Source organism: Cryptotermes secundus, unplaced genomic scaffold (assembly GCF_002891405.2).
Source record: "Cryptotermes secundus unplaced genomic scaffold, Csec_1.0 scaffold568, whole genome shotgun sequence".
Taxonomy (NCBI): Eukaryota; Metazoa; Arthropoda; class Insecta; order Blattodea; family Kalotermitidae; genus Cryptotermes; species Cryptotermes secundus.
The window spans coordinates 13,909-38,445 of NW_019725423.1; the positions used below are offsets into that span (position 1 = coordinate 13,909).

General features: G+C 38.3%; 1 protein-coding gene and 1 long non-coding RNA gene across 4 annotated transcripts in view; one reads left to right on the forward strand and one right to left on the reverse strand.

The window, feature by feature from the left end:
* The window catches only part of LOC111863390, a 31,702-nt gene extending 8,703 nt beyond the window's left edge, over positions 1-22,999 (forward strand). For all 3 annotated transcript variants that reach the window (XR_002842594.2, XR_004512903.1, XR_002842595.2), the window contains exons 3-5: positions 4,643-4,758; positions 5,010-5,161; positions 22,582-22,999. This is a non-coding gene — a long non-coding RNA (uncharacterized LOC111863390). The remainder of the gene's footprint in view (positions 1-4,642; positions 4,759-5,009; positions 5,162-22,581) is intronic.
* LOC111863386 overlaps positions 1-24,537 on the reverse strand; it is an 85,465-nt gene that overhangs the window by 3,548 nt on the left and 57,380 nt on the right. Inside the window, exons 6-16 of the mRNA XM_023849658.2 lie at positions 22,329-22,434; positions 21,939-22,073; positions 20,720-20,826; positions 18,090-18,232; positions 16,041-16,243; positions 12,273-12,454; positions 11,369-11,511; positions 9,365-9,676; positions 7,579-7,690; positions 4,972-5,129; positions 1,368-1,524 (exon numbers count right to left, since the gene is read on the reverse strand). Coding sequence (XP_023705426.1) covers positions 1,368-1,524; positions 4,972-5,129; positions 7,579-7,690; positions 9,365-9,676; positions 11,369-11,511; positions 12,273-12,454; positions 16,041-16,243; positions 18,090-18,232; positions 20,720-20,826; positions 21,939-22,073; positions 22,329-22,434 — 1,758 coding nt within the window. The remainder of the gene's footprint in view (positions 1-1,367; positions 1,525-4,971; positions 5,130-7,578; positions 7,691-9,364; positions 9,677-11,368; positions 11,512-12,272; positions 12,455-16,040; positions 16,244-18,089; positions 18,233-20,719; positions 20,827-21,938; positions 22,074-22,328; positions 22,435-24,537) is intronic.

A 24,537-nucleotide genomic window follows, 5' to 3' on the forward strand; every position in this document is an offset into this window, starting at 1 on the left:
CAGGATCATAGTGGTTCAGCAGTAATGAGGAGTTGATGGAAGGTGTCAGAATGTGATTATGCTCACAGGTGGCAGGCTTCTTTGACACAAGCATACAAAAACTTATTCCTTGATATATGTGCCTCATTTCCATCGATGACTGTGTTGAGAAGTAGTTTAAGTATGTACTGATACTGCAAGTGGCAATTCTTGCAAAGTGTATAAGTGTAAAAGCGAAGACAATAAATATTCGCATGACGTGCCCAAACACGTTACATCTATATAAATATAAATTGGAATTGGGCTGTGTCGTTTACCATAGCGTTCATTTCGTGAGTATGGTTTATTTTTCATTGTTTTTCATTTCGTTTTCTTAACTGTTCTACTTATTTTTCAGTGCAATTGGCGGTGGGATTGAGCTGTGTCAATTGATCTGGGTTTGAATTGAAATATTTCGTTAGACTGAGCCACAGCAACGCGTGGCCGGGTACAGCTAGTATATAATAAACTTGTTTTTCTCATTGCTTATTTTGTTAACAGCTGACTGGAGGTTACTTTTCAGATAGCCCTTATATAATGAAACACAGTGAAATCGCACTACTGCATATGAGGACTCCAAATTTATTTACTTTACACATGTACTGAAATAGCAACTTCAACATAAGTTTTGGGGCAATGACATTTGTCTGGATGAAGAAAAGATGTTCTTCAAAAAGACAAAAACGTGTTTGGTGTTTTTCACTGAATTAACATTTTCACAATATTTGCTTTTTTGCAGCATGACCTGCCATCAGTAATCTACATTTGAGCCACTGAATTCATTTGCATAGATTCGTTTTAAATGCAACAAAAGTATCATGATCAGTAATATGCAGCACTGACCACCTTTCATTGACAGTAATATAGTGATGAGTGATGCCAGTGTATATTCAGGTGGGATACTCATACAAAGAGAATGCAAACATGGAGAATGTTAATGTTTTAGAGTATTGATGAAGAACTGAAATGCAAATGAAATGCTGTATTGATTCTCAAAATATCATACTTAATAATTTCTTCGATATAATAAAATACCTCAAAACAATCATTTAGATTATATACATGTGATTTCAATTGGTGATTTGTAAACTGTACATAAATTGAAAAAAAAAATATGTATATTGCCCACTTGTAACTTTCATTGATTGTGTTACATGTTCTTTAATATCCATATGCACTAATAGGATTGTACATAGAACATGAAAATATTAAGCATTTAATTCAGAATGTGTTAACATGTATTTATCTGATCCTCAAATATTTCCTCATGAACATAAAATGATCATTTTAATTCTAAACCTATCAGAAGGATACGTGATGTCAGATTTGTGACAAAATGCTTATCAAACCTCTGAAGTTAAGCCTGGAGATAATGTTATTCAGCATGGTCTGATCCAGTCTAGTTTGCACTTTGGTTGAATTGTTGATGAGACTGCGTTTCATCCGACTGAGTAGAGGTAGAGTGTATTCCGATTCATGCAGAGGTGTGTCATCGGAACCAAACTCCTGTAACAGAATTCACTTTATTCCTTTTATATCCACTCTCCAACTCATAAGAAAGAAATTAAGTTGATCTGTGTGGATGAAGTAGAAATGTACACACATATTCTCTTCATATGAATAACCAGAAGAAGTCTCTTTTTCTTCCACAGTGTGGGCACTGACATTACTCACCAATATGTTACAGTCATTGGCAAGTGATTGGTGTAGTATTCTGCCATATTTGATCAGACTCAGTAATTAACATAGAAAATATATTCACTGCTTTAAAATTTGGAAAAAAAAAATTAAATTGCTGGCTTTTATATAGACCAACACAAATGTTAATTTTAATAAATTTTAAAGTTGTTTATATGGGACTTAAGCTAACATCTGATAAAACGAGTTCAAGTCCAAGAAATATATATAAAAATTAAAAACATTTAGCTTGAGAACTTTATCTTAAGTGGGCCCCTTGTCACCATAACATGTCACATCCCTGGATTGTGGATGGAGGAGATGGCCCCCAGATATGGAGGGTAACTGCAGATATATTGAATAAGCAGCCATGAACTCCCAACGATTGATAGTTCTTTAGATGGAGGGTTAACAAGTCTGCACCATACAAAAATAATTTTGTTATGGAATGTTGTGTAGGTACTCAGACTTGGAGAGATTGTTTGGATAAATGACCTAAACTAAGGAAAATGGGTATGAGATTTGACATACAGGATGTAAGGAACCTAAATAGATCATGTTCACTGGCAACCATTATGAGAGAAATAGCAAAATATGTTAGATTTAGTGGGAGTAGAAGGGGCCAGATGGGACAGGGGTGACATTGAACCATCATGCGATTATACATTCTATGAAAGTGGGAATAGAAATCTGGAATTTTTGTATGCAAGACAATCATATCCACAATTAAGAGGGTAGAGTTTGTTAAAAATAGAATGTCATATGTCATACTAAGAGGTCGCTGGTGTGGTATGTTGTGAATGTTCATGCCCCAACAGAGGATAAAACTGATGATATGAAGGACAGCTTCTGTGATGACCTAGAACATGTATTTGACAAATTCCCTAAGTTCCACATAAAAATTTTGTTAGAAGATTTCAATGCATTATAAGGTAGAGAAGATATTGCGACATAATGGCTGAAAGCCAGGGTAGTGGAACAAATAGATGTCTAGGCAGTGGGGCGGTACACACATTTCTGCAGCAACAGATACACAACAATAGAGGATGCAGTGTTTACTTTGCGGTCCATGCTGAGGTTATATAACAAGGACCAACTGGACAACCCAGGGATAAGAGGTTTTGAAGGTTCGAGAACCATCAGACAGTAAAATATTGTCATGAATCCTGTGGGACTCAGAACCAAGAATAACTGTGCTGGTCAGGGCCATCAGCAATTTGTCAGTCAGGCCAATTAGTCAACAGTCAGATGTCAGACTCAGTAGTTAGCAATCTTTTGTTGTGTTGTTAGCAGCCACTACCTGTTAATGACTAGGGAACTAACAGAAGACTTTATGTGTGTACCAGTTGTAGTGATCTGTAGAGTGTAAATTAAGGAGCGTTATAGTAATTTGTAGTTATGAATTGTAACAATTCAATAAATCCAATTACCAGTCCAAGGCCCATGTCTAATCACTGACATGTGACAGTATTTTACATAAAACCAAAAATCAGGAATAAGCATTTACATGAAATTATTAATGATAATGGACTTAGAGTAGTGAACTTTACTACATTCAAATGTCTGATTGTCAGAAGTAAAATGTTCCCACATTGTAACATTCATAAATTTACTTGCACGTCTCCAGATGGAAAGACACATAGATAGACTATATTTTGATAGATGGGAGACGTAATTCGAGGTTATTTGATGTCTGACCTGTCAGGGTAGCAGACTTTGATGCTGATCACTGTCTGGTGGTCAAAATAGGAAGGGAGAAACAGGCAGTATGTAAATAAACAATGCAAAAGTTTTACATAAATAGGTTCTACCTAAAGAAACTAAACAAGGTAGAGGGTAAAGAACAGTGTGAACTTAAAATCTCAAATAGGGTCACAGTTTTGGAAAACTTGGATGATTACGTGGATATTAATAGAGCTTGGGAAACTGGTAGAAAGAATATCAAAATTTCAGCCAAAGAGAATCTAGGATATTACAAATTGAAGTATAAGCCATGGTGTGACTAAGGATGTTCAGAACTATTAGATCAAAGGAAACAAACCAGATTGCAATAGTTACAGGATCATAGCCAAATAAATTAAACAGTATAGGACATGAAGCCAGTAGGCATTTCAGGAATAAAAATGCATACAGAATTTTGGTCAGAAAGCCGGAAGGAAAGAGACCTCTAAGAAGACCTAGGCTTTTTTTTAAATTCACTTAGTGGGGGGTGGAGTCCAGCTGGGTCCACTTGGCACGGCCGCCACTGATTGGCCTATTGTACCTGCCCCTGGTGATTATGATGATGCAGAATTTGGTGGAATGAAGATTGGCAGGGGAAGCCGAAGTACTCGGAGGAAAGCAGCTCCAGCGCCACTTTGTCCACCACAAATCAAACTTTACCAGACCCAGGATTGAACCTGGGTCACTGGTGGGAAAAGACCTAGGCTTAGGTAGGAGGTTAATATTAAAATGGATTTTAGAGAGAGGGGAAGGGGTGATATGGACTGGATTCATCTGGCTGAGGACAGGGACTGGTGAAGGGTGTGAACGTAGTAGTGAACCATTGGGTTCCATCTAAATATTTGAAATTCTTAAGTAGCTATGCAAGTAATGGCTTCCTAAGGACTCAGCCCTATGGAGTTTGTTTGTTTCTTTACTTGGGAACTACAAAAGAATGTCTCACATTTTTTGTATGTTTGCTTTTAAGATCCTGACTGCATTATTGATTGACTCTAATTATTTGTCAGTTTTAGATTAAAGAACATATTCAGTAATCAGAGATGCACTAATAATCATTGCAGAAAACAATTAAAGGAGCTTATTTGTAAAGAAATTCCTTAATAATAATCTCATTGTACTTGTATGGTGGAAGCTGTTTTATTTTATGATACTGTTCCATATTAAATGTTGATTTCTGTTGTACCAGTTATTCATTAACCATCAGTTTTCATTCTTTTCATTGTAGTACACAATGTTTCATATAAGGGATGCTGCAACTGCTCCTTAGTTGATCCATCATCAAACAAGGAACCAATAACACCAGTGTCCAAGGCAGTGCTTCACAATTTAGATGTATATTCAGTAAGTAGTGACTTCACTTCTATAATTGAAGCATTGTCTGCATAAGTTAAATCTCTTGAATGTGTGATGTGACCTTTGTACATGAATGCATCAGAAACTAATTTATACCTTAAAATTTTGATGCAACCATTATGTGAAAACAGTGGTTACACATGTAGGAATGATAATTATCAATATGTCTTGACATGTTTTAATTATGATGGGAACACTTACTAAACATTTTCCACTAATGCAGTATGCTCTCTTTTCAGGTACACCACGACTACAATCCGTACCAAATGGAAACCATCCATCTTCTCCATTGACCAAATAGAAACGGTGGTTTACTTCATCATCTTGGCAGGCTACATGACATGGGCGATCAGGATCCTCTGTATGCAGAAATATGTATTTCATTAGAATGGTAAAGTAAACAAAAAAGTAAAGCTATCCTGTACCAGGCCGTGAAGGCCCATAGGATTGTGAGACGTTAAGAGTCCCACATTATGTAGACGATCGGCTCAAAGATGGCAGTAAGGTTGTCAGCCTTACGCGCCGGCCGTGCTTTACTCCCCAAAAAAATTATTTAATTAATTCCTGGTATTCATTTCTGTGAGAGGCTGAGTGAACCCCAGAGCCATAGTGCGGCTGGAAGGATTAGGTCAATTGAAAAAAATCAAAAGATCTCATCGGGACTTGAACCCGCGACCTTCTGGCTTGTAGCATAGCCCCTCAACAAACTACACTACCGCATGGAACCTTCATTAGAATGGTAGTGTATTTAGGCATAATTTTAGCGCTAATTTAAATTTATTTTTATTTTTAGGGCTTCTGAGATTAGATGTTAGATTATTGAAGATAATATTATTGAAGCATAATATGCACATCTCTGAAAACATTAGGGGCTGGCAATTCACCTGTGAGGATGGTATGTGTTTGTTAAGTTAAAACTATATACAGCATAATTTATCTGAAAATATTCTTGGCTATTCACAGTGAATTTTGTTAATGAGTACATGTATTCTCATGAAGAGATAGGGTCACTAATCTCATAAATAGACCTCTACATGAATTTATAGGTTTGACATCTGCCATGATTTTAAAATTTTATTTTGTAATGTAAATATCTGGGGGAAAAATGCACTTGGAAGAAGAAGTCAGAGTTCGTTTTTTTTATTTCTAGTGAGGAGGGACTGTGTCCCTTGTATTGTGGCCACTTCTGGCCTAATGTACCAGCCTCAGATGATAGGTGATGGTGATTGTGGAGCAGTTGTTGGAATAAAGATTGAATGATATTTTCTTAGGTTCAGATCATAATCAGTGATTTCCCTATCCAGTATTTGAGCACTAGTATTGTGGGGTGGATACCTTTCATATAAAGTATATGTATATCCTCCACATATGTCGAAAAACATAATAAAGTTAATAATGGGAACATTGGAAAAGAGAATATTTCGGGAACTGTTGGAAATTGTAAGAGTCAATGAAGGTAATTGTGATATAATGCACTTGAGAGCGTTCTCAAATGTCAATATTTCGGAAAAAATGCATTTATGACCATTATAAATATCGCAATATATTCCAGGTTTCATAGATTATGTAGAGAGTTTAACAGAAAAATATATGCAAGAGTTTATCATGTGAGAAGATTCGGAAATAAATATCCCGTATAAATATATAATGATCTCATACGCTATCAGAGACATTCAATCGTAAGATATTGCCGATGGCCAAACAGTGCTCAACTGAGCATAATGATGCACAGTAATCATTTGCGCACACCCGTCATAATTTAAACTCACACCCTAACATTAGCGTAAATGACCGAGCTTCGCCCCCTCCAAGGTACAGATGTATACGCAGTAATGTACTGCCCAAACCTAACCTAACCAAACCTAACCCAACCCATCCCAAGCTAACCTAACCTAAGGTAACATCAGCGAATGGTACCCCTGAGTTACAGGTGGATGCGCAGTAGTTCATTGCGCACACCTAAGGGTGACGTCATTTACAAAGCTGCTATTTAACAGAACGTAATATAGGACTGTCGTAACATGGAATATAAATCGAAATATGACGTTATATATATATAATTGAGTGTGTTGACTGTTTTTCCACCCATAATATCTATCTATGTTCTTATAAACCTAGGTTATATTGCTACGTGATAGCTTAGAATGTGTCTAAAACGCCGCTCACCTCATGAGTTTGCGCATCCCCCACAGTGACACAATTGATTACTGAATATCTCATATTATGGCATTATGCTGCCCTCCAATGGCATAACGTTATGACGAGAAATCTTTATTATCAGTGAAATCGTTCCCTTCTTTCATGTGAATGGTTTAACGACCAATTCAGTGACTGTTTGGCATTTGTTTCGCCCGAATTTCCGTTCCTGGTGGATGGGAAGTATAATAATATTATACACGAAAAATGTGTAAAAAAATAGGGTGAAAAATTACCATCCTGTAATCAAACTGATAATGGAATGTTTCTGTTTCAGCCATGTTAAGATGACAGTTCATTGGGTCACTTACTAGAGCCCAGCATAACACATGAGATTGCTGATCCACTGTTTACTGGTGTGTAATAATATGTGTTTTCAAACATTGGGTTTAAATCTCAGCCTGAATGGGGACTGAGTATCTTAACACCTATTTCATGGTTTTCCTCAGTCCCTTGAGTCAAATGCTAGGGCATTAATTCAAATTAGACCAGTGTCACTTTCTTCAACATCTTTTCCAGTCACTATTCATGAATCGCCCTATCATTCGACACTATATAATCTTAGCTACTGTAACATTGTTAAATAAACCACAAATAGAAGAAAGATCTTACGAGCAACAGGTGAAATCTGCATCCCAAAGCCAGACAGCCTTCTTACTCTCTCTCTGTACTTGCTGCATACTGTGGTTGCATGCTCAAATGGAGTTTTAAGCCTGCCACATCCCTGGAAGCAGCAAATGAACCACTTCTGGAAACCATGCATTCTTGCATGACACTTCAGTGGAAAAACACAACACATGAGGCTTCTGCTACAAGTACTGTGCACTCTTTATAACTCTTTTTTTTTCTTCTCGTTCTGAATTGATTAGTATCGGAATAGCAAACTTGAGTAGTTTGAACAGTACATGGAGAGCTTTCAAATACTAGCTCATGCTATGGTGGCAGAATCAAGAGGCTGAGTATTACTAACACCAAGGCCTACCATTGAACATGATCCTTAGCCCGTTCAGTTCACTTTTAATCCAAAAATCCCATTTCCCCAATACCCATCTTAATGTTATTTCTCAATCAGTCCAGTCTTCCAGTTTTTTTTTTTTTTTGCAAGAGATTTCCCCACTAGAATGCAGGGCAGAATCATAACATAAACATATTTAATAGATCCTTTGAAAATGTATCAAAGTGCTGTGCTGTCAAATAACATAAAATTTAAAATACGCAAAATTATAATTTTGCCTGTAATTTTGTGTTGGTAAGTAACTTGAATTCTGACACCAGGGGAAGAACACAGACTGAAGGTATTAAGAACAGGGTGCTGAGGAGAATGTTTGGACTGAAGAGGGATGAAATGATAGGAGTTTGAAGGAAACTGCATAATGAAGGACTTTATAACTTGTACTCTTTGCCAGATACAATTACAGTTATCAGGTCAAGGTGGATAACATGGGCAGGGCATGTGGCATGCATGGGGGAGAAGAAGAATGCATGCAGAGTTTCAGAAAGAAAGAGATCACTAGGAAGACCTAGGCTTGGGAGGATAATGTAACATGGATGGCGCAACAGGAAGTAGGGGTCACGTGAACTTTGCGTTTCCGCGAGTGATGTCACATATCCCCGCTCCTTCTATCACTCCTCAAAGCTTGGTAACACCCCTCCCTGCTAGGCTGACGTCACTCAACAGGCAAGTCCATGCAGAGACTTGCTAGGCAATCAGTAAACATGGCAATTATGCAAAGGGAAGCAAGGTGCGTTTTCTGCTGTCCAGCTGAGGGTTTATAAGAGAAACTGGAATGCCTAAGGAGGGCAGCGGAAGTCTAGCATTCGCCGGAGCAGTTGCAGTCTAGCATTCGCCGGAGTTAGTTGAGCATTAGCAGTCGGTTTCCAGCCTTTGAAGAGATGAGGTGAAGTCCAGCAGCCACGAGTTGTTATTAAGTGTATCAAGTGAATGGATTCAAGACAGCTGAACCCAGGAAGTGGCTACTGCAGATGGCAGTAATTGGGACATTGTAAATTGTGTAAGTGCAAGAGTGAGTATACAATAAATTCGCTACATCCAAGACGGCATTAAGTTATTTGTCGCGTCACATACCCAACATGTGACAATAATATTAAAATGGATTTTAGAGAGGTAGGAAGGAGTGGTATGGACTGGATTCATCTGGCTGAGGATAGGGACTGGTGGGGGGCTCTTGTGAACACAGTAATGAACTTTTGGGTTCCATAAATTGTTATGAAATTCTTAAGTAGCTCCACAACTAGTGGCTTCTTAAGAAGATGGAGTGAGCGAGTGGGTGATAAGGTAGGTGGGTGGGTAGGTAGGTAGGTGGTCTAGAATTTATCCTCCAGTCACCACCAACTTGTTCCCTCTTACATCTAATACCTTTATATTGCGTCTGTGTACCTGCTTATCTGGCTCACACAGTTGAATGCTAGTGATTCTCCCTCCTTCACAGTTGTCCTCTAGTTGACACTTCATATCTTTTGCAACTACAAGCCTGAGACCTCGCCCTGGAGCAAGGCAGTTAAAATGGCAACCGCTTGCAGGACTCCATTGTATTCGAGTCTCAGGCACTTCCCTCCTTTGACCTTTATTGCGAAAGAAGAGGGAGGAGTCATGGACTTGAAGCCGCCCTCCTCCTCCGTTTGAAGACCCATGGCACAGCTCAGGCAGGGTACTGAATGTAGCTGCATCATAGCGATCACAAACAAATTCCTGCAAAGAGCATTAACTGAAACTTTCAAAATTTAATCACATTACTGCAGGCATTAACATACTTCTTTAAGCAAAGGAACATGTTTGAGAACAAAATGCTTCAGAGAATACAGAACATAAGAGAAAAGTAACGACGTAATGCAGAAATATACATAATGAGGAGCCTTGCATTATTTAAACTCATTAGTCAATTGGAGAAACCATGCATGTGAAAATAAGATGTATTTTATGTACCCAGTGTTGAAACTTATAATCCAAAAAAGAAACCAACAAAGTGGAGAACCAGATTATTTGAATTAGCTGCCAGTGACACTGGTTAGGTTCACAATATAATTCCAAATTATGGAAACCATCCAGGAAACATGTGTAACTTGCCATACTGTGAAATCAGTTTTTTTCCAAAAATAGTTCTTTCCTTGATGGACAGACTATGACTCAGTGTGTCAAGTGTTGAAGATTACCACCATTTCACTGACAAATACGTTGTGCGTTCAAGTTCTAAGGTCTCCGATTTTTTTTTCTCACACAATAATCATACAAAAAATTTGAAACTTCTGTCACTTTTCAACGTAATCTCCCTGCAGCCGTACACATTTTTCACAACGTCGACGTCATGATTCCATGGCCGCTGCGAACGCTTCTGTAGGAGTCTGTTTTGACCACTGGAAAATTGCTGATGCAATAGCGGATTGAAAAACGGCATCCATGTCTCATCCATTGTCACAGTTGATGAAAAGAGAGTCCCATTCATGCCTTCATGATTGCCATGCATGCAGCCTTGTGGTCATCCGCCAAAATTCGTGGAACCCACCTGGAGGACACTTTCCGCATTCGCAGGTCTTCATGCAGGATTTTGTGCACAGATCCCACGGAAATGCCAACTTTGGGGGCGATGTTTTCCACACTCAATCGGCGATCCTCCAAAACAACTTCCTCAACTCGCTCGACCATGTTGTCAGACCGGCTGGGGCGAGGCCGAGATTGTTTTGGTTCATTGTCACACGACGTTCGGCCTTCTTTGAACTGTCGCGCCCACAAACGCACGTTTTTCACATTCATGACACCATCACCACATGTCTCACTCAACTGGCGATGAATTTCAATGGGTGTCGCACCACGCAAGTGGAGAAAACGAATGATTACTCGCTGTTCTTGTAACGAAAACGTCGCCATTTTAAGTATCAAAAACACTCCTCACACTCGCCGCTACCACTAGAGTTCTGTGTGCCGTAGAGTTCTGCCATCTCTGTCACGCATTCACAAAGAGTGCACACATATTTTAAACAAAACCGCATGTGTCTATCTGCTCCCAGTCCTGAGAAAAAAAATCGGAGACCTTAGAACTTGAACGCCCCTCGTATTATAGTAGTATTGAATTGGACAGTCAAAAATGTATGGACACATTTGGCTTTATAAATTTATGTCCTTGTTGCACCAACTTTTCAGGCAAAACACTTCACTTAGTGGCTCAGCAGGCATTTAAAAATCCATCTCATCCTGGCTGCAGATATTTTTCCAAATGTGATGACAGGAAAGTGTTGAAACTTATCTTTGGATGTGAGGATGTGAAGTGTTGAGCATTGAGGATTTTATTACCAAAGAGTTAGCCTGTTTAACTTATTAAAAGTTTATATATATTTTTTTGTATACTGTGGCATATAAACTTAAAGGGATACGTTCTGGGGACCTTACCTCACATCTACCACTGATGCAATACATTGACTTCCTATATTGTGATCGATGACTCTGACAGGTTGTACCATCAGGGAATGTCCATCCTCGACTTTTAGACCCTCCACTTCTTTTGTAACACCACACAGTGCATGCTTCTCCCGCTGAAATGTAGAAGAAGGTTTTCTCTAAAGAGATTTAAAGGAGGATATGCAGAAATGTATAACAGAACATCCATCCCATGAATTTTTATTTTCCCTGGTGACCATTCCCTTTTATGTAATGTTTGAACTTCTCTCATATCCCAGTGGTACTGACATTATTTTACATATTTTTTTCAGACATAATGTTCTGCTTTTCTCTGGGAATTTTTTAATGAGAAAGGGACCTTAATGGCTTTGAAATTAATTTTTTATACTGATGATTATTTAACGATACAGATTATGACAGGCAAGTGTGCATTTGATTATGCATAAAAATTATAAGCAAAATCTGGTAATTGTGGTCATATATTTGCATTTTCTATTTTCACACAAAATAAGAATTATCAGAAACATACTTACTATTGAAATTAATAGAATTATGACCCTGCCCTTTATTTCTTTACTTATACATGCTACTTTTGAGGTAGAAACATTAGATAATGAATTATATGTTATTTATGAATAATTGTAAATATCCATATTTAACCATATATCATATCACACAAGAATTAATTAACATCAACTTGTCTTATAATCTGACTTTAACAGTATATAGTAATGGTTAGTATTTTATCATATTTGGAAGGTCCCAGGCTTGAATCTTGCCCCAGGGAAAAGCCATCCTCAAGTGAGGATTTTCTTAGTACCTTCAAAGCTCAAGCATGTCCTTTCTGATTTATCATTTATGATAATTGTCATTTAATGCTATGTAAACAACTCACGATCAGAACTTGGCTTTTGAAGTCCGGTTCCCAGCAATTCCTTGTCAACTTCTCGAGCCCGAATACAAATTTGGTCAGCAAAATCTTTTATGGTAGTGCGCTGAACATTACCACATTGCTCAGCAAGACATGTCCTGTATCTGTGATCACTGCCTTTACAGGGCAGACCATCATTTTCAGGCCTGAAATATCAATTGAGAATTATATTGGGTTTGAGGTTCTCGTGGTGGTGACTGAAGAGCATAGTCTTTTGGATTGTAATAGCATGTAGTTCAGAGTGACATTTCAGAAAAACAGTCACTTCTACTGGTTTCTTGCTTGGTTTTCTCTTTGACCCTGAAGATGGATGTGATATGTTCTGCCAAAACTTTGAGATGTCTCCAAACTGCATGGCATTACAGTGCATAAGACTGTTCTCTTTGACAGAGAATTTGTTTGGAACTAAACAATGTAACTGAACCATTTAAATCCTTCCCCCCCCCCTCTTTTTATTTCAGTATTTTATAAAGTAGACAGTAAGAATTACTAAGAAACATAGGTTAAGACACAGTCAGAACAAGCAGATAGACCGAACTTGTGCGGACAAGGACATCTGTTAGTTCTTGCGTCCAAGCATTTGGTGTTGTTTTGAAAAGGGCAGAAATGATACTTCAAGGAACCCCACTGAGTTTCTTTAGAAATTGAGGAGTTGACTTACAGCGGCAAGCCACTTTGAGAATTCGAGCAGTGGCAGTCGCAACGCACCATTAGTCAAAAGTGGGAGTGCCAGGAGATCATTAGCGACCCCTCATAAGTTGCACAGCTGTCAATTTCGATATTTGGGATTTTAGGCCGAAACTACTTCTAAAACAATCGGTCATTGGCCGGAACCAAAATTAAGCCAACTCCTCTTATCTGAATCAACCTATCCGGGAATTTAGGAGGAGGAGAGAAGAGGCGGATACAATTCACTTAGGACCTCTGGCTCGGCAGAGAGTCCAGTTTTAAGATTAAGAGTCTGCTAAAAACTTTCAAACGTGGCGGAGGTAAAACCCGCGATTATACGTGCGTGTTAAGCTAAATAATTTGAGCAAGTGCAACACCGGCTGCTTGGTAGCCGAGACTAGGCCTGATAGTGTAGATTTAGACTCTGAGTGACTGTGAGAAAACAATAAAGTGTTCCAGTGGTACAGTGCATTGTGTTGGTCAGAAGTGCTTCACCCTCACTTGTCCGAGCCTGACCCTTAGCCGACCTGAGGAGAGACTCATCGCCAGGAGCTAGTCAAACCCATCGCCAGCTTCCACCCACTCAAGCCGTTCCTCCTTTATAATGAATCGCAAACCGCACCTAGCTGTTTGCTGGCGCCCATAACATCAGGTTCTATCCTGAAATTCCAACCCCCATAATCAGCAACGGAAGGAGGAAGCGGTGGAGCCGGAAGAAGCGATGGAGCCTGGTCAAGCCGGAACCAGCCACGCCCCAACAACTTCAACGGAGGCAGCACCAGGTAGGACAGTCAAAGTGACGCTGAACGTAAGGCGAACAAGACCGACGGTAAGCAAAAGTGGCAACCACCTTGTGGGCAAGGGAGGGCAGTTAAAACAACTAACTCCATTATGGAGAGTCTTCATTCAGAAGCTAACCTCTCTTCAACTTAAGAAGCCATCTGTGTAACCTAAAGGTTCATTAGTGTGTTCAATAGAGCCCACCGCAGATGCTTCCATTGAGCCAGATTAATCAAGATAAGTATTAAATGCAGTCATCATTGGTACAGTGGTTTATGGGGATTACACCTAAATTATTCTAGTTTTCACAGGTTTTATTTCATGTGAGGCAGTTTTGAAAATAGTTCCACTTTCATGACAGTGAATTGTTTTATATTATGACAGAGGAACCTGAACAGAATTCCTCAGACCCCAACCAAATATTATATTACAGTTTCTTTTAGATTGTCTTCATCTGTCTGTGAATAATGTACTGAGTGAGAAGAAGTTCACTGTTGTATAAGCTCATGGAAATATGAAAGCAGATTCTTATCACATTGCATTTTCTATAAAAATAATGCAAGAAATAGTTTTTTGAATAACTTATGATACCTATTTTCCTCTTAAATTATTTCACTTGAATATATGTTGACCGGTTTGTAATTTAATAATAGTACAACTTTTCAATCCACTGCTTCAGTAATACAGACATATGAAAATTCTTATCTTGAACTCACAAGGTCTTACCTTTGCCATTTTTGTCATTTTAAATATGCCAAAATAAGTTTTACAAAACTTTTTTGTATATTTACAGCCTACACCCAAATTTACATGCTTTATCAGTTATAATTATCACACTTTGAAATAAACATGTTGCTTGCAAGAACATTTTGTTTTAACCTACACATCCAGCAGTAGGAAACATTGCATATTCTTAGATTTCTATTACCATGCTGTATGTGAGGACTCTATACTAGTAATAATGCTGGTATTGCTCCTGCCTCACCATGTTACTCTTCATAGAAGAACATTAGACAGCCTGAAAAATGGCCTGTAATTACCATAATTAGCTTCATAAAAATCAGCCAATTCATTAATAGATCATTAGTGGAGAATGGCATGGCTGACATAGCAGTAATAAACCTCACTTTGTTTATGAAGTATAGAAAGTCTTGTATTGGTTTAGAAAATACTAATTGTTTTTATTTTGTAACAGAAAGGCATTTTAAATATAGCAATTACATTTTATCTTTCTGAAATCCTGAATATAAGAAGCATTAATATGCATTTTACAGGTGGTAAACCTGTGCCCATTTGGTTTTTCTAAGGGCATGAACTATAATGTGCTTGAAATAAGACTAGGTGATTTATTGAAAATGGAATGGACTACCACTGTATATGGCGTCTGTTGTAATATCCATGTCAGTGTTCCATGTTGCAGAATGCATTTCATACTAATTTTACCTGAATCCATAGTTCAGGTTCCATTGCTACATGTACACCCATTGCTAGGCAATGTGTTGGTGAACAAGTTCCCACAGAGACAGATTTTTGGTAAACATTCCATTACTAGGTTATACAACAATAGAGGACGCTATGTTTTCCGTGTCTGCAGTGATATCACAGTGGATAGTGATCATGTGACATTTGCTGTAGATCTGACTGATGCGCCAATAGGCTGGCTGGATAGTAATCATGTGATGTGTATTACTATAGGTCCATGTCTCCTTCTCATCCATGTAAGTAAAGCAGTTACAAGTTACGAATAATAGTGGCAGAAGCATGCGAACAAACAAGCAAGCAAGGAGATAGCCATGGGATGTTCGTAGTTGAAGAAAAACTAGAAGTCGGCTTGTGTAGAATTAATGTGTGATTAGAAGAATTTATTTATGTGTAATATTTGGAGTGTGTGATTCAGTATGACTCTTATAGTGCCCCATGTTATAAACCCATGAAGACTAGTGCAGATAGATTGAAGAGATTAGTGTGGTGTGATTGTACATTGTGTAAAGCAGCAGTAGTATAATAATTAATTGTCACGACCTGTAGGTTGTTAATAAGTCCAATTACCAATCCAAACCCCACGTCTTAGTCACTGTGATACACATGACATTATATTATTAACAGCTGCACATTTGTTCTAGATCAATAAATATATATATATATTGGAGGGGAGGGTTGCCAGCCAAACTACATTGAAATTCCCATTTAAGGCATGTCTAGGGGAAAATGGATTTCAACACCAAACTATGAAATGTCTTGAAGTTGAGCATCATGAAGGGAATTCCACTGTATATTACATACCTGGGATTGTTGCATCGTCTTGTTGATACCATGATACCTGTGCTGCCAGCATGTAGTCGCCCCTCTTCACTGTATAGACAGCCTGAGGCACACTCTGAAAATGGTGACCATTCGCTCCATGCACCATCCACCCGCTGATTTGGCGAAAATCCAGCTTGCAGTGCTGAGAGGCCTCTCCCTACACACCGACCACTGCGACACCACTATTAATAATAATATATCCATAACATGTTAGAATGTAGTTTGCAGCTCCAGCTCTCATAAATTTGTATTTACGTGCTTTGATAAGATACAGGTGATGGTTTAATTATGTGATGCTTATATAGAAATTACTGCAGAACAAGTACATGCTGTCATTTATCTAGTCCTTTAGATACCAGCATATTCTAAAGACTCTAATCATTTAATATTTATGTAGTCATGGAACATAAATGTAGGAGTGTGTAGTACAAATGGATAATGGATGTATGCTGACAGTTATGAGATGTCTTTGCTAGAGAGAATGTGAGGATTGTTAAGAACAATAAGTCTGGCAAGATGATGTGTTCAGAAGACAGTTCTGTATTAATAAGAAGACTTCATCATCATCATCATCATCATCATCAGTGATCTGTCAGACGACAGGTCCACAGTCTCTCCCAAAACAATTCCTCCACTTAATGCGATCTAGAGCTTTCTCCTTCAAATGACAGTATCGTCTTCTGTCCCCAAGGTCATCCAGCATCTTCTTACGTTTTCTTCCTCCTCATCATCTTGTCACTTCTATCCGCCCCCCTGTCTTTCCTTCGATAACTCCTTTTGGAAGGCAGTTTCTGCGTAAAACATGACCAATCCAATTAGCCTTCCGTTTTCTTATTTCGTGTAGGATATTTCACTGCTCACTGACTCTAATTAACACTTCTTCATTTCTCACATAATCGGTCCAACTGACCAACTGATCTTCTCCATCCTTCTCCAACACCACATTTCGAAACTTTCCAGATGTTTCTGATCTACTGCCCTAAGTGTCCATGTTTCAGCCCCATACAGAGCTATGCTCCAGATGTAGCATTTCACTAGTTTCTTCCTCAAATTTAAGTTCAATTTGCTGGTAAAAAGATTCTTCTTCTTGCTAAATGCAGCTTTTGCCATGGCAATCCTGGATTTAATTTCACTAGTACACCTTCCATCATCTGTTAACAAGCTACCCAAATATTTAAAACATTTCACATTCTCCAGTTGTTTTTGGTCTATCTTTATTGTGACTGGGGTTGGTTGTCTCGAAATTGTCATTACTTTTGTTTTCTCCACATTCATTTCCATGCCATAGCACCTTCCAATTTCAATTGGTGTATCAATCATGCCCTGTAGCACAGTTTCTTCCTTAGCCATTAACACAAGATCATCTGCATATTTCACAGTTTGAATAATTTGCCCTCCTAATTTGAAGTCTCCGAAGAAGACTTATACATGATTAAACCAATTTTTAGTTTTCAGTTTCATATATATAAATATCTAAAGATACCTGAAGAGTGGCTAAAATCTGTGATAGTAGTAGTAGCTGCATATAGAGCAGAATTTTAAGGCATTAAAATGTCAGTCCAAAATTCATAACAGATTAAAATTTTCTGGGGCTTCCTTACTCAGGATACGGGTTAGGTCACAATTGATAGAGTAGTATTATATTAATAAATATTATCCAATGTTCTTGTGTTGTGAATGAATATGATACACATCAGGACATCTTCATATGAGTACATTCTGATTTATATGCTTAATAAAAACCCAAACTTCTGTGGCATGTTTTATCTGAGAATATGTTCCTTGATCAAAATACAAAATTTGATAGTGCAATGACTAAAATTTGAACCAATTAAAATGTAAATGAAAAATCTTTTATAAGCTAATTAGTGTGACTAAGGTGCTCTTTGCTGTGAAAACTTGTGTTTAGTATGTTCTATTTCGTTTTCAACTTGCATTTGTCCCACTTGGTTCACTGAAATTTGAATTTGAACTTTCAGTAAAAATTTCATAATATTGAAATTATTGAATGTGTGAGGTCTTGCTTACCTTGTTGTTACCGCAGAAAGTTCCTTCAAGGGCAGGATGTGAGGTCCAAGTATAACGGTCTCTTTGGCAATGCAGGTCACGACAGACATCGTCAAGTGGTTGCTGTATGGCATGGATACTTCCATGGCCATATTTAAGCATACCTGAAGAAAAAAAAAAGATTGTCTTGTTGTGTAATGTAAAGAGCAGTGGTCTTCACATTTCTTATTGGTAGACCCAAGGGATAAGTTAAGTTAGATGAAAGAAGAGAGGAACCTGCCAACTATCTAGAGGAAAAGTGAGGGGCCACATTATGTATGAGTCCTTGAAGTTGTGCAGGCTTTATTTCTGAAAGAGAACAAGATGTGAGGACTGTGATGAACTATATTTTTTTCTAAGTATCTGTTAATATAAGACAGGTAAAGGGAATATAATTGTATATTGTGGTGCCAGTAATGTCTGCACATATTTATTAGGAGAGACCACTGAGAAGAACTGAATCTTTCTTGAAGGAGTCTTGAGTCAGAATCTAAAATTTTTATTACCCCTGAGCGCTGAGCACAGCCTCTTGACTAACATCTAAATATGGAATATTTAATTTGAGAATGGAAGAGTATTTCTTAAACACAGATACTGCAGTAATTAATATATGACATTTGTAATGAAGTAGTGGAGATGCATGGGGGGTGGGGGGTGCACAAAATAATGCAAACACTAAGAAATTTAGGAATAGAATTTGTTTATGTTGGCTTCATTGAAAGAACTTCAGATGGTAACACAGCATATTCTTCTTCTGTTTCTTTACACTCTGTAGTGCTTATGTCAGTGCATTAGCGATTGTGTCGAATGGAAGTCTATGTGAAAGAATCGTAAAATGGGAGACTTTTCTGATTTTGAAAGAAGACAGATCAGTGGTGCTCGTTTAGCTGGAGCATATGAAAAACTGCCACATTATTAGATGTATTGAGAGTGACAGTTTCCACGGTTATGTAGGAATACACAAATCATGGGAAAACATCATCAGCAAAGAGGAACAGTGGGCAAAAATAAAATTCAACAGAAAGAGATCATCGTACATTGAGGATGGTCTTGAAAAATTCAGCACAGGTGACAGGACAGCAAAACTGAATATTCGTCTTGAAGACTCCATTTCCACAAAACTCTCCAACCTGAGCTTCACAAATCCAACATTCATGGTATGGCTGCAATTGTTGAATCCCTGATCACAAAAAGTAATGCTCAGATGTGTAAACAGTAGTGTCATGACCAAAAACCTGGATATCAGACAACTGGAAATGCATGATATGGTCAGATGAGTTATCCTTCACGCTGTTCCTTACATCAGGAAGAGTTTATGTCTGCAGAACAGCCAAGGAAGCCTGCAATCCGGAATGTGTGGTTCCAACAGTGAAACTTGGGGGAGATTCTGTGCTGGATTTGGCAGTAATATCATTGTATTCTGTTGTTCTCATTGTTATCCTTCATGGCCGAATTACTGCAAGGGAGTACTTTGACAGGTTGAGTAATTGGGTGCATCCCATGATCCAGCAGTTATATCTGAATAACAATGTAGTTCTTCAAGATGATAATGCCCCCATTCACAGAGCTGGATCTGTTCAGTCATGATTTGAAGAGCATGAAGGTAAACTTCAACATCTTCCCTGGCCAGCACAATCACAAGATTTGAACAGCATTGAACCACTCTGGTCAATTTTGGAGACTAGAGTGAAGAACAGATTCCCACTTCCAATGTCTCTAAAGCAACTTGAAGCATTCAAAAAGAAATAAAATTCCGCTAGAGACTGTTCAAAACTTGTACAGTTCCATTCCTAGAAGGATTGGGATTGTACTGAATGCAAAAGGCGGTCCAACACCATATTAATAAAGAAATGTGTACAGTATCTGTAGTGTTTCCATTATTTTATGCAACTCCTGTAAGTAAGTTTTGTTTTTAGCAGAGATAAGCTTATGGTATCATGTCTTTAGGTTATTATTAATAACGTTTTTATTAGTTGACAGATCCTCATGAAATGTAGTGTAATCATGCTGCTATAGGTCATACCACCCCCTTTCATATTTGTAATCTCTTGTTGCCAGTAATACAGACATAGTTACTATGAGTATGTAAACTTGTGAGATGGGAATGACATTAGTGCCATAGGTTTATGAAATATTGTGTGATGTTAGAGCTTCACAGAATATGCAGCTATTATTAAATCAGTTTCTTTTTAAGAGTTTAGAAAATCAAGATGGCACCGCACAAAATTTGTATTTACATTTCTGTTTGATGGTGATGACTAATGAACAGTTGGAGGTAGGAGTGTGAAATTTTTTGCAGGTGTAGATGATAAATATACCTACAAATTAAATGTTCAAATATTTTATGTATTAACAGTTACAAGTGCAAGTGTGAAATGGCGGTTGTATCGGACAGATCTATTGTGTTCAGGATCTATATCTGTGGATATTATAGGCATAAATGACTAATTTATGATTTTTCCTGGCCTTTCAGTTCAGATTAAAATATGTGAAGGATACAGACTTAATAATTTTTCCAAGAACATCTTTCTAAAGAGTGTTGTGTTGTCCTGGTATGATGTATTGTTGACACTAATCAGTTTCTGGTAGTTAGCTAATAAAGTGCTGCTTACATTGCTGGTCTGCATTGAACCTCTCTCCAGGTAGTGCTCCTTCAGCACTGTGATCCAACTGGCCACCAGAACTGCTGTGATCCAACAGACATTGTGACTGGGGTGTTCTGGGTCCAAAAGAAAGAGAAACAATAAATCTTTATGAAGCAATAATTTTTATACGTTCTCTGTGCTCAGTGCATAAGGTTGACTCATGGTGGGAAGTTCGTGTCTGTACATCCATTTGTAGATTTTATCTCCCAAACCATTTAATTTGTTTTATGAGGTCTACTGAACATTTTCAGGTGAATTTAATTTTGTGTGATATGTTTCTTACAGTGGTGAATATAGAGACTGACATCTGTGATGTGACATTGTGTAGTCTAGTAGAAAGTTCCCCCAAAATATTTTGAACGAACTGCTGCCTCTGTTTTCAAAGTAAAAAAGTAAGCCATGCAGGAAAATGATTGATCTGCTGCCTCTCATTTTTATCATTTTCATTCTATCTGATGAGGCGATGTGGGAGCATCCCACAGTGAAGTAAGCCCTATCCAGTCAGCACTCACCACAGCAGCTCCAATACCCATTGGTTTGCGTCCCACCTAGTGACACAAGTATAAAGATGCAGACCTCCTGCATGCTAGGGTGAATTGCAGCTACACCTACATCAAGAGAGCATGATAACGTCTACTCTGCTATGATCAACATGTCAGCTGACTACACATGGCAACAGCGAGTCTCCTGGGAGCAACACCACCAGCCACCTTGACTAGCAGCTGCCGGAATCCACTACTGGGAACCTCAGTGCCCAGTGGCCAGTTCACAAGCACTGAGCTGCCGCTCAAGGAAGACTGCCGATGCTGGCCCAGGCTAGCCCAGTGCAGCAGGAGCTTCATTTGACATTCAACAGGTGCACCTGGCTTCAGATATGAAGTCCTTTTTGGGGCTAACAATAACACTGCTGTCACTAGCACAGGCTAACCCTGTGTGAAAGGAGTTTCACCAGTATTCATCAGGCACTCTCTGCTTTGCTCATCTGTATATTTATTCAACTACAATAAATGTTTGTTTTAGAGGTTACATGGTTGTCTCTCCATGCTACTGAATTCGATATGCCATAGGAGTTAGTGATGCTTTCATGAGGTCACCATTATGTTTCATATTCTTCTGATGTGTCTAGAAATCAAACTGCCTATTTTATTACTTCAAGAAACTTGTTAAAAAGGAAAGTGATAGTTACTCTAGGAACATCTGCAGGTACCGTCGACTGCAGGAAGACCATGTGATCTTTCCACTTCCCAAGGTTGGTGACATAATGTAACTCCCAGGATCACACTCATTTTCTGCTGAAGGCCCATCATGGCGCATGCCTAGGCTATGAATATTAAACAGAACACTATAAGAGTAAATACAAATGACAATAATGATCTCAGATGATCTCATTTATAGTTCACTGTGTGATACAGCAGTAAAATACATCATTCCCCAGAACGTGGGGCATGTATTCATGCACTCAAAGTTCATATTTCTGCAGCTTGGCATTTTCTGCATCTGTGTTTGCTGTAGCAGATATGTTAATTTTACCTTATTTCATGGCAGAGAATTAGTGTAAGAAGTCAGAATAACTTACTTGTGTCCTATCTCGTGTGCCACTACATATACACTCTCAAAGTGTCGACCCTCATTAACAGTGCAACTGCTGGTTGCAGTACACATACCAGCTACAGGAGCCAGACCTGAAAACACAAATAGTGAGGAATTTGTAGTTTTGTTGCAAAGACATCTGAAGTAACTAATTTAAAAGAAACGGTGCTACTCGTTTTGTTGCGTGTAATTAATCAATCAGTAATATGCACATGGCTGACAATATGATTCTGTTTCAGATATGAAGGTGTCTGTATAAACCACTGCTGGTTTGCTGTAGCATCCTGTTGCACATCACTCATTTTCACTTTTTATTTCACTGTCTTATGTGCAACTTGTGTTAAAATCTTAAGATATTAACACAAGTTGCATTTGATACAGTGAAATAGGAAATGAAAATGACTGACTATGGGCTGACCAAGTGAGTGAAAATACGATTGAAGGAGGATGCTTAAGAGAGAATGGAGAAGGAGAATATAGGATTATCTGCTGTGGTGGAAATGTCAATAGAAGATGAATTAATCTGGTGCTTTATCAATTCGTTTTGGAATCCATATGTGTGTGTACTCCTGCAGCATGTTCTGTCAATCTTAAGGTGGAACATACTGCTTCTTTCAAGGTTTCTCTGACAGTTGAAAAATCTTGATGGTGTGAATGGTCATGCTACATGTGATGGTGGCTGATATTTCATCATTTGCACTTGCCTTTAAACTTCAGGAGACAGCATTATTATTCAGGGAGGTTTATACCAACATAAGAGATGTATATCGCTTATGATGTAAGAAACACAGACTGTGTTCTAGGAAATTGTACCTTACAAATGTGTACTTAATTTTAATATCACTGCTGTAAATATCACCTCTGTAAACAATAGATTTTATCTGCAGTAAATGAATATTATAAATATTGGAAGCTATGTCTGTATATTTATTCTATAGTTACAGTCTTTATCTCCTTATGAGCTTCATAGACTGAGACCCATAGTAGTTCTTTGAAGCCCTAAGAGTGACAAGACTTGCTGCTTATTCAGATCCTGGTAATTGTATTCACACTTCTTGTTTCCTGTTCACTCAGTGGTCCAGAAAGATGGATATCTCTTGGAAACGACAATGGACTGTGAAGAAATACTTCAAGACATTACCTGAAGAACTTACTACAGGATATAAATCTTCATATGACCGGTGTTTGCACCAGTGGCGTAAGTACACTTCACAAAACCTGTTCTTCCTAGTATTATTAAGAATAGGTTCCTTACATTCTCTTGAATGTATAAATCATTTATATGCTGTAGATGATAAGACTGTTGTCCTGTAATCACTTCAGTCACCTTTCAGTGAATTTAGAATTGTATATTTCATCAGAAAGGAGAAATTCTGTCCTCATGCACATCTTAATGCCCAATTATCACCTTAAGTAAACATAGGAATTGTCAAATGGTAAAATTAATACTGATGCCACTGTGTGTTAGATGCATGCAGTATGTAGTGTGGCATGTCTGTTTATATATATTGTGATGTGCTGCCTAAAATCTGGAATAGCATAGTCAGAGCAAGTGTCCATTGCTAGACAACGGCAATAAGAGCAGTGAATGCATCGTTATCTGGGTGATAATTGTACGAGTAAACACTTTCACACAATGATGCATATATAGGCAGACTGTCACCATGGAAATGAAAACCAAAACTGTTCAAGAAGGTGTCTGCTACCCCAGCTGTCTTACATACTTACTTACTCATGGAGCTGAGCCCTTCTGAAGGAGCCGCCAATTCTGCAGCTACTCAAGAATTTCTCAGCATTTTATGGAACCCAAATGTTCATTACTATGTTCACAAGAGCCCTCCGCTGGTCCCTATCCTGAGCCAGATCGATCCAATCAATACCATCCCATCCTATCTCTCTAAGATCCATTTTAATATTGTTCACCCACCTACATCTTGGTCTTCCCAGTGGTCTCTTTCCTTCTGGCTTTCCCACCAATATCCCATACGTATTCCTTGTCTCCCCCATTCGTGCTAGATGCCCTACCCACCTCATCATCCTTGACCTGATCATTCTAATTATACTTGGAGAAGAGTACAAGTTATGAAGCTCCACATTATGCAATTTTCTCCAACCTCCTGTCACTTCATCTCTCTTCGGTCCGAATATTCTCCTCAGCACCCTGTTCTCAAACACCCTCAGTCTTTGTTCCTTCC